Here is an 11,404-nt window from a genome sequence, read left to right on the forward strand (position 1 = left end):
ATTTTTTTGTTTGTTTGTTTTGTTTTTTTTTGGTTTTGTTTTACTGTTTTTCCCCCTCCTTTCTTTCCTTCCATTTGTTACTTCTGTTTTTCCCTCATGGAACTAGTGTTAGACCATGGTTACATCCCTCTGTTGTCCTTGACTGGTAGATTGTATTTTACCTCTTGTCTTTTTTGTTCTATAATATGGGGGATGTTCATCTCTCTTTTGTTTTTTTAGCACTTTTAGTGTTTGTTTTGTTTCAACAGTCTGTTTTCTTTTTATTGTGGAAAAGTTCAAATATACACAAAAGTAGAGGAAAGAATGAAGTCCCATGTTCCATTCTCCCACCTTTTGGCACTTGTCAACTTGTAGCCAGCGTTATTGAATCTATATTCCCACCCACTCTGCCTTCCCTGGGCTATTTTAAAGCAAATCAGAGATATATAATTTCATTAATACAAGTACTTCAGTATGTATCTCTAAAAAAGTAAGTTTTTAAAAAATTAACCATAATACTGGTATCACACCAAAGGGAATTAACAGTAATTGCTTACTGTCATATCATCAGCTTAGTAGGTTCAATTTTTTTTATTTGCAATACCTTTTCTTATCCTAGAATAACTCTTAAACAGCCTTTTTTTTTAAATGGTTGCAGCATCCTTTCAAAGCTCTCCTGAGAGTTATTAAGATTCTTTTAAATATTTCTTCCTTTGTGCTGTTTATTTTCTTTAAGTTTATGGTGATCCTTAGTTCATTCATTTTAATGAAAGACTTATGTTGAGTAAAATAAGGATTTGGCTTGAATTTCCTTTGTACTGTGTCTTTCTTCTTGTGGGCCTCCCCCTGAATCGCTGACAGCAGGCTCTAACTAAGCCTTCGTGACAGGTAGATTTATAGCATACAGAGGCTGGCATCATGTAAAGCATGCTATTATAACCTGTTAACGTAGAGATCTTTGGCCTGTGAATATCCAGGTGTGCTTTCCTCCTTTTTTCTCCGTGTAGTTGTGGTTGTCTGGAGTTTTACTCTGCTTGTCTCTTAAGACCTATCATCTGTAACAGATTTTTCCTATCACTGATGCTCTCTTTCTAGAACTTAGTCATGTTCAAAATCAGTCTATTCCATCCAGCAATGTTTCTATGGCATAAAGTCATCAGAACATAAAAAGAATACTTTTCTGCTGATTTTAACAAAGCCATTTTTATATCAGATATGACTAATAAAGAATTTGGTAATTGATTACTTTTATATAACATTTCAAAGTCCTAACTTTATTAATAACGGTTATTAGCACTATAAGTATATCCATAAAAATGACTTGATAGTGGAGGTTAAAATGGGCTTAAAAACAGGAGGATTGGCCAAAAGTCTGTTCATAAAGCAATTAAAAACTTAAGGCTGTGGTAATGTTTGCATTACCTACTCCAGCAATTATAACAACTGGATGAACAACAAAAATAAAACCTTAAAAGGGTCAGAGACTTCCTGATAAGGAAGAAGTGGCTGAGTGGTAAAGCCATGCTTTTCATGGAGGGAGGACAAGGTGGACTGTGGCACCTGCCAAGGATGGGATTACAGTGAACCACTTCCCACCCTGGGCTGAAACCCTAAAGGACTGTACCTTGGAGTATGGGTATAGCTTGTACTTGAAGTGATCTAGAAAAACCTCAGGCTTTTGTTTGGGGCCCACCAGTGCCCACAAGTGCCAGCAGAAGCAAACAGATCTTCTCTGCCACAAGATAACATTATCCTATTCCTCAAGTTACTTTTTACAAATAAAATTTCAAATACAATCCCGGTTAAAAATGAAGGATAATGAGGCACATAAGGAGACAACACAAGCTAAAAGTAGCAGGTGCAACAAAAAGAAAACTCTAGAACTCTAAATATCAAGCAAGTGCTATGAAACAAATATGCTTATTATATTTATGGAAATAAAAGCCAAACTTGAAAAGTTCAGCCAAGTAACACTATATTCTAGAATTGAAAAATACAACAAATTAAGAACTTGGTGAATGATGCTTATAGCGAATTAGACCAAAGAGAATTAATAAGACGAAAGATAGGCCAGAAGAAACGATCCAGGGACCAAAACGAGAGGAAAACATAAAAAAACAGATAAGATACGGACCTTTCACTGATACGCATTTAACTGAGATCGCAGGGGAAGATGAGCGTAAGAATGAAGCAGAAGCAGTATTTGCAGGCTTCATGGCTGAGAATTTCTGGGAATTGATGAATGACGTCCATATACAATATTCAGGGAGCTCGGTGAAATCCACATCTAGGAACCGTCATTGTGAGGCTTCAGAAAACAATGACAAAGAGAAGACTATGAATGAAGCCAGAGCAAAAGTATTTCCTTCAAAGGAGCAACTGTCAGACCTACGACGACTGAGTCCTCAACAGCAGCCAGATGCCAGAAGGCAGTGGAGTGATCTATGTAAATGGCTTATACAAGACACTTGTTAAGTGGAGTTTCATTACACAGTGACAATATCTTTCAAGGATTAAGGCAAAATGAGGACATTTTTAGAAGGAGAAAAAAAAAAAAAAAAAAACAAGATTCAGCACCTGTCGACCTGTAAGGAAGGAAAATAAATTCTGAAGAGTATTCCTTAGGCAGAAGAAAAGTAATCCCAGCTAGAAACTCAAGAGATGTAGGAAAGAATGAAGAGCAAAGAAAGTTGTGAATATTTGAGTTAAATAAAATGAGTATTGTACATATGGGGCAAAACAGTAATGATGTGGGATTTTGAAAGATACAGAGACAAAATTGAATTGCACAATAATAGCTTAGTGGTTAAATAGAGTTAAATTCAGGAGAAACTTGCATTGTCTGGCAGGATGGTAAATTAAAAATTAACATGAAATTTTAATAAGGATGCATATTATAAATTTGAGGATAACCACTAGAAGAATGGAAAAACTTCCAAACTATGATAAGAGAATGTTAGGGGAGGAAATGAAATCATTTTTTAAAAAATACAAAAGGCAAGAAAAGAAGATGAAAGGGAATATGGAATAGACAAGACAAATGTAAGAAGACAATAGATTTTGCCCCCAAACATTTAAGTAACTACCTGAAATGTATATGGGACAAATACTCAACTTAAAAAAAATAATTATCTAGAGGCTAGATTAAAATAAGGAAGCTGTTAACCTCCATGAACTTCTTCTCATCCCTGAGTAACTGAGTGACTTCTCCACTCTGGTAGAGACTGCTGAGACACTCTGAATAGTGTGAAACCCAGCCTGGGGTTTGCCATCCTTATTCTCATTACAATCAATAAATTTTTTAGTTCCTAACCCTTACATGTAAGAAACACTCAAAGATTACTGATCATTTAAAGTCTCATATGAGTAGTTTATTTCATAAAAGAAGCTAGACACACAGAAAAAAAGCAGTTTAAGAAAAAAAGGGATTATGTGGGGAGATGAAATGTTTAAAAAAACTATCAGTATCCTCATGGAGACAAAACAAATCCCAGAAACAAGGCAGATTTTTATTTTAAAAAAAGAAAACAAAAATGAGCTCTGGAAAATGAAAAGTTTGATAGAAGGATTATAAGAAAAAATTGAAGTTAACTGTAAGTGGAAGAAAGATCAGAAGGTGGAAAATAAAAGAAGAAAATTAGAGGACTAATCCAGGAGGTGCAATATCAGAAAATAGAAATTTCAGGGAGAGAGAACAAAAATGGAGGGAAGGAAATTATCAGAGACTTCGTGAATATTTCCCCAAACTGAAAGACACAGATTTGCAGATAGGAAAGGCCCAGCCACCAAGTGCCAAATGTGATGGGCGAAAGTAACACACCTCAGAACGTTGGATACAAAAAAAGATCCTACATATTTGCAGAGATGTAACAAAAGGCAATCACTGAAGAAGGATCTGGAATCAAACTGGCACCGGACTTGTCACCAACAGCGCTGGAAGCTAGAAGGTATTGAAACAGTACCTCACAACTCTGAAGGGAGATTATCTCCAAACTAGACTTCTAAACCCAGACAAACTATCAAATAAGTGGAAAGTAGTAAAAGTATTAGGGGTGGGAGCTGGAGGAGGGGGCGCATCTTCAAAAATGCAAGATTTCAAAAAATGTCTCTCACACACTGGTTTTCAGAAGACGACTGGGGAATATATCCTACCCCAAAAAGACAATAACAAAAGTACTGGGAAGTGAGTGAGATTTAGGAAGTGGACTCAACTTAGAAGCGAAGGGAATCCCCATGAAGATGAAGAGATTTTCCAGGATGGTAACTCCGTATCTGAAATGGAAAGCGACCAGGCCAGATCAGAGCTTCAGAAGAGACTTATTCTTGGGGATGAAGTTAGGGAGGTATGAGGTAGCTGAAGTTATATAGAAGAGGAAAATTTATGATATCATGTTAATTCATGGCTCAGCTGTGAATAGCACTTATGAAGCCATAATAGAAACATTGAATATTGATTCAACCAATATGCTCTCTGTCGGGAAGAAGGCTGGAAATGTGCAAGAAAGCTAAATACTTATTTCCCTCAGGAAGGAGTCAGTGATCTCTAAAACTAAAAGTCGATCAGAAGAAACAAGCAAGCTGTTTAGGAATGAAAGAAAGAAGCATTAAAATAATCAGCTGAAAGAATGAAAAGTAGTTGCCTCTGTAGAGCAAGGAAATGGAGGATTAGAGGTGGGCTGGGAATTGATGTTTTTGTTAACAACTGCTGATGAATTATGTGATAAATGTGAAAACTAAACTGAGAAAAGCCGTTTGATATTTCTAAAACTGTTTCATCTAGTAAATAAGAATTATAACAGTTAAAGATCATTTGATTTTTAACGCTCAAATGTCTGTCTTCTCTTGGCTGCTTTGTTTTTTTGGAAGGGCTGTTTGGGGTGGAGGTTGGTTACCATTAATTTGCTTTAATCGATGAATTTATTTGGCTCCTCTCGTAATTTAAAAAGTGACCTTACTAAATAAAGCATTTAAAATGTGTTCCAGGCGTGGCTTTAGCTGTTATTCTCTGTAACACCCGGCATATTAGTGACCATGTTTTCCTAGAAGCTGCAAAGGTAAATGTTTTAAATAGTGTTTTGTTAGAACTTTATAAAGGATGAATTGTAAAGAAGAATGAATCTTAAAAGCAGAAACAGAATGGGTTAAATCGGCCTTAGGAATGGAAAGGAAGTTACTTTTTTGGTTTACCTTCTACTTCGGCATAAAAGTAACTCACCATGATTTTTCAAATGTTTGTGAGCATTGAATCCTTTCATATTCATAACATACATACTGTACCTGTATCATACGTATCTGAAGGTAACATAATTGTGACAGCATAGATAAAATGTGACTCCATGAATTTTTTAAACATTATTTTATTGAGTTATAGTCATTTTACAATGTTGTGTCAAATTCCAGTGTAGAGTACAATTTTTCAGTTATACATGAACATACATATATTCATTGTACTCTGTGCAGTTTTTTAATGGACAAGTACTGGTTTATTTGGAGTGCTGGCCTGTTGGAGGTCCAGACTTTGCAATATGAGTTCTGAAGAACTCACATTAATACAGATATTAATGTCTATTTTATAGTAGCTGTTTTAATTACGCCAAACTCTGTATGTACTGAATAGAGTATGTCTGTAAATCTTTAAATCTGGTTATTTCTATACTGTCCAGTGGTGAACAGTTTTAATTTCTGTAGTACTGTAAGTGTATTCCTGCTAGAAATAATTCCCTTTATTATTCTCTGCTCCCCCAACCCGTTTCCCATTTTGTTAGGTCCTTATTCTGTTATTTAAGCAAACAAAAGTTAAATTCTGTTTTTCTCATCAGGCTCTGACAAGTCAATTGACGGATAAAGAGCTAGCTCAGGGGAGACTTTACCCACCACTTGCAAATATTCAGGAAGTTTCTCTTAACATTGCTATTAAAGTAAGTAATAATTTATACCTCTTCACATCAATTTTAATGGCGTTTTCTTATGCAAGTATCACTAGTTTATTAGAGAAAAACTAAAAACATTTAGAGGGAGCAAACAAGAAATTTTAGGTCACCCATATTTTTACTATCAGAATCTAACCCACGTTATTAATTTGGGTTTGTTGCCTTCTAGTCTTTTCTTCCCAAACACGTATTACATATGTACACACGTGCAGTCACCTGTGCCTGTTTTTAAAATTGGTTTCTTGCTGCATTTTTTTTCCACTTAATATCTTGTATGTCTTTTCCCATGCAAATCAGTAATAATTTTCCTGATCATTAATGCTTTGTGGAATTCTTTTTGTTATACTTTGTTTAACCATTTTTCATTTTGGGGGCATTTAGCATCTTTCATTTTATTAGAAATAATACTGTAGTGAACATCCTTGGATGTTCTTATATGCAGTCTTTATGTGCATATGTGGTTGTTTTTTTCTTAAGATAAATTTCCTAAGAACAAAAGGATTAACATGGTAAGGCTTCTGATACACATACATTGCCAATGATTCTTCAGAAAAGTATTGATTTACATTGCACCTGTTAGATATGAGTGTATGTTTTCCCATACCTCTGCCAATACTTAGAATTTTTTTAAATTTTTCATATTTAATAGGTAAAAATTGTATTTTATTTTTACTTAAAGCATTTTACTAATCTGAAGGAGTTTTAATATTTATTGAACAACATTTCTTCCATATTTGTCCACTGCTTTCTAATACTGGGCTCTTTAAATATTAAGGGTAATGATCCTTCTGTTTGTTATGGCACAAGTATTGTCCCATTTGTCATGTATTTTAATTTTGGAATTGTTTGATATACCATTTTTTGAAAAATTAATGGAATGATCTGTTTATTTTATGGATTCTTTCCTTACGTCTTATGAATGTTAATGCTTTCTCCCACTCCAAAATCATAAATACCTACCTACATTTTCTAATCACATATAATTTTTTAATCCCTGTGAGATTTTAGTGTGTGATGTGAAATAGAGAAACATTTTTTTTTTTCTGGTAGTTAACTAGTTGCCCCAGCACCAATTGATTGAGAATGCTCCTTTTATTAACATAAAAGCCTACACAAGTAATCTTTTATATTTTTCAGGTTACAGAATACCTGTACGCTAATAAAATGGCTTTCCGATACCCAGAACCCGAGGACAAGGCCAAATTCATTCGAGAACGAATATGGCGAAGCGAATATGATTCCCTGCTGCCGGATGTGTATGACTGGCCTGAGTCTGGGTCGTGCCCGCCCCCGATAGCGGAGTAGAAGCACGGCACGGAGAAGTACTTTACGTGCTTCACAGAACTCTTTTTTTTTTCAGACAGAAAGCGATAATGTTATCAGATTCATGGGTTTTTCTGTGTTTTTGTTCTCCCCCACCACTTATTTTTCCCCGTACGCGGTAGGCGTTGACTACGTTGTCAATGCCCGCAGGCATCCTGCAATCAGATGACCATAATGCTTTCATTCTGATTTCTGACTCATACCACATCAAAGAGATATTAAAAATGTACTTGTGAATGTCTTCACTTGTGCTCTTGTTCACTGTTGCCAGAGTATTTGCTACTGCCTAGTACAGCTCATAGTCTTCTCTAACCCAGCTTAGGGCTACCAAGATAGAAATTTACTTCTATGCCTATGAGTACAGAATTTTGAGAAGAAGCCAAATTTAACCTAATTTTAAGGACAAATTGTCAATATCGAGAAATGTTCTTTTATTTCTGCTTTATTTTACCTTCCTGTTCAGCAGGTCCCTTCCAGCAGATAGATGGAGAGAAATATGAAAAATCTACCCTATTATTTATTTTCTGAAACTGAAACTTAACAAACATTAGAGAAATGGGAGCTACCACTGCCTTTAGACAGATAAACTTTGTTTCCAGTAGTGTATAAAAATCACAGTGTAACTTTAAAATAAAGGTAGTATCTTAAATTTAATTGCTTCAGTTATGCTGCTTTATTGCCCAACTAGGAATTTAGGTTTGCTTATTAGGAGAAACAAATATTTTCATTTTCTTTACTTCTAGATGATTCTGAAGAGGGGTAAATGATACTTAATGCATAAATTGTGATTTTGACATCGTGTAACTTTTGACAAATTAGTCATATGTTTCACATCTAAATGAGCCGTATTTAGACTCACATTGACTGGAGAGTCCATACTCCTAAAGAGCAGTGATGCTTTTTATTACTTGAGATAATTTTGGAATGTTCAGATAATACGTTCCTTTGAATATCATTAGTAGTGACAACTCTTTGTCCCCTGAAGATGGATTTAATTTTTTGAAACCATCAAAATTAGAGCTAAGTAGGGATGAATAAGAGAAGTGTTCAGACCAGTAAATGCCATTTTAATTGCAGTAAAATGGGTAAAAGTTGGCTAGTGAGACCAATATTTTCATGTGGCTGACATTGGAGAGTTCTAAGGGAAAATCCAAAAGCATTTTGAGTAGTAGTTTGCTATATATAAGCCTAACACGGTTGCTTTGGGGAAACAAGCAAAACTTTTAAATGCCCATTCTAGAAATCTTAACAACGAAAAATTATTCATAGCTACATACCAGTGTGCACGTTACTTGATATTTCCCTTCACAGTCCTTGATAGGTTAGGTGTGATTCTGTATGGGGATATAAGGGCTTCATTTTTATGTTCCTCTTTCCTTCTACTTATAGGTAAAGATTGATTCATAATAATTTTGAATATAATTCAGTGTTTTAGGAATGCTAGAAATGGCATTGCCATATAGAGCATGGGGAAATGTAAATGGTTAAATCCACATAACAGATGAGTCAAGTCAGAGGTCTGTTATATAAACCTGTTTCGTAAAATAAGCAATCAGGTCACAATTTGTTTCAATTAAATATGAAAGGTTAATGTTTTTCATGTTACCTTTGTCAAAACAAAATCACCCGTAAAAATATTCTCTGAAATCTTGGTTTTAGTTTAACATTACGAGTGTAATAATTACAAACCTGTTGTTTGCTTTAATGGTTATTGAAGGCAGGATCATACTGGATTAAAGTAATTTTACTAGAATGTTTGCTTATTAAATATGTCTAATACAGTATTCATGAAAATTATAAATATTTTAGGGAAAAACAAGGCCAAATGGTATATAGCCTGCATATTTAAATAAGCCAGCAATCATATGTGTTTAAAAGCTACCTGTTTTCCTTATGTGTTACTTACTAGTATTTTAATAAGTAACAGTTTTTGGATGTAAATTAAAGAATGTCTTAGTATTTATACTAAGAATACAGGCAGGAACCATCAGCAAGTTGGAAAAGAAACTACATTTGGACCTTCTGTGGAAACTCTGATCTAGCAAGAAGGTAATTGTTTTGAAAAACAGCAATGGACAGTCATTTTCATTATTTTGAAGAAGAAATTCTGTAGTCTGTCAAATTACTTAATAGGGAAAAATGAGAATACCTGTTTTTCTAATCTGAGACCACTACCTGTACTGTGAAACAAATTGGATAACCAGTGAGTGTGTTAGGTTTATTGACTATAATGGGTAAAGTGTTCAAGATTTTGGTTAAAATCTTTTTAAGGGATGGATTCTTAACCAGGAAGTTGCCACCAAATCACTGTGAAGCTTCTTTAAAATGCAGATGCCTCTCCCCCTCTTTGTTCCCCTGGGGATCACCAGGAGCAGAACTGTGGCAGGTGTGTTTTCATTAGGTCCCCAGGTGGTTCTGCTGCACACACTTCCCCTGCCCTCCCATTCGCCGCCTTCAGTGGACATCAGAATCATCGGGAGAGCTATCTGATTCCTCCTGCTGATGCTGTGCATCAGGGGTCAGGCCTGAGATTTGGCATTTCTGACAAGGTGCATCTCCCAGGTGATGCCCATTCTCTTGGCACAGAGTGGCACTGTTCCACAGTACTGAGTAGTGTGTGTGTGTGTGTGTGTGGGTGTGTGTGTGTGTGTGTGTGAATTTAGTGCTCAGATAGTATATACTTCCTATGAAAACCATAACTGATACTGTGTTCTCACCTGGAATCTTTTTGTTATGTACAACCTATGTAAGATGTTCAGAAGAACAAAAATAAAGAAATTTTAAACAGATTTTTCTGAAAATATGTAACTAGAATACTGCTCAATTCTAAATTAGATTTTTAATATGCTTGTTAAGTAAAACCTAGCAACCAGTTTTCATTTATACAAGATTTGCTATCAAGTGGATATTTGTTTTCTATTATTGGTTATCTTATGATATGACTTACCCTATCCTTTGTCTTTTCTTTAAATTATTAGCCTCTGGGGCAATATGATTCTACATTCTCTTTTGCAAAGGAATTGCCAGTAAATCAAGGAATTGCACAGTAATCATTAAGGAGTGTGGAGCATTATTTACTCTCAGATAACTGAGAAAGCCCAAAGGGGGTGGTAAGGGAGTGGGAAAAGTCTTGCCTTAGAAAAAATACTTCATCCAGATGGTCCTGTAGCTTTTCCCAAGCCCATTCGGTATCCCTCAAAAAGAACCTCTTCAAACCCTGAACAGCTCCAGGGTTCTGCTGAATTCACCAAAATGGGCCGGCTCTGTTGAGCATACATAATACTTGTGAACATTAATAAAAGGCTTAAAGCTCTCTAGTGGAATTCCCTTTGAAGGGACTGTCCTAAAGAATGAAGGAGCACCAGTATCATATTTTCATCCAAGACAGGTACAGGCACATTGCTGACTTCATAGGATATGGCAGAGATATTCATTATCTGCTTTGGCTCTCAACCAAAATGTGATTTGCACTTTGATGTGCATCTGAATGTTAAAATGAATTAAGTCCTCCACAGACAAGCTTGAAAGTAACATACTTAATGTTTAAAATATTCAAGATAATTCGACTATGGAAAACTTACCCCTTATTTGAAATCAAGATGTTTTAATAAAGTGGAGAAAAAGCTCTGCCTTGTTCCAAATTTTATAAATTCAAGTGGGCCTTATTAGGACATGACTCTTACTACATAATTCCCTTAATCCTTGCCAGGAGTTACTCAGATAAACCAGTGATTAGATTTTAAAACAATAATTATTTTCCTTACTTGGATAAGGAAAATAGTGCTCAGTAAGTCAGGGGATGGAAATGTGTGCATAGTTCAGTTGTATAAAATACACAAATTAAGTGAAATGACTTGTATGCTTTGCATCTTTCTGTAACAGTTTTTGCCAATAAACTGATTCTTTTTCATATGGCTATTTAACTGATCTTGTTTTTCCAAATAAAAACTTATTTGCCACTTCGCTCTTTGGGAAATCACCCCTCCATTCAGCACACTTTTAAAAGTTTTAAGACGAAGGGAAAAGTTATGGGTATGTATTCCCCAGTATTCAGAATGTCCTTTTATGTTCTAGGAAAACTATTCTCCCTGACTTTCCTAATTTTACGGGTATATTCTCGCAAGTCATTGATTCCCATATAGTCATTGAATTATCACCAACACGTTAGGTAT

At 35.2% G+C, this 11,404-nt stretch overlaps 1 protein-coding gene across 1 annotated transcript in view; it reads left to right on the forward strand.

The window, feature by feature from the left end:
* ME2 (malic enzyme 2) overlaps positions 1–11,142 on the forward strand; it is a 48,684-nt gene extending 37,542 nt beyond the window's left edge. The window contains exons 14-16 of the mRNA XM_074355479.1: positions 4,963–5,033; positions 5,799–5,897; positions 7,047–11,142. Of these exons, the coding sequence (XP_074211580.1) occupies positions 4,963–5,033; positions 5,799–5,897; positions 7,047–7,214 (338 nt within the window). The 3' untranslated portion in view covers positions 7,215–11,142. The remainder of the gene's footprint in view (positions 1–4,962; positions 5,034–5,798; positions 5,898–7,046) is intronic.
* Positions 11,143–11,404: the final 262 nt, after the last annotated feature.

The sequence above is a fragment of the Camelus bactrianus genome, chromosome 30 (genome assembly GCF_048773025.1).
Source record: "Camelus bactrianus isolate YW-2024 breed Bactrian camel chromosome 30, ASM4877302v1, whole genome shotgun sequence".
NCBI lineage: Eukaryota > Metazoa > Chordata > Mammalia > Artiodactyla > Camelidae > Camelus > Camelus bactrianus.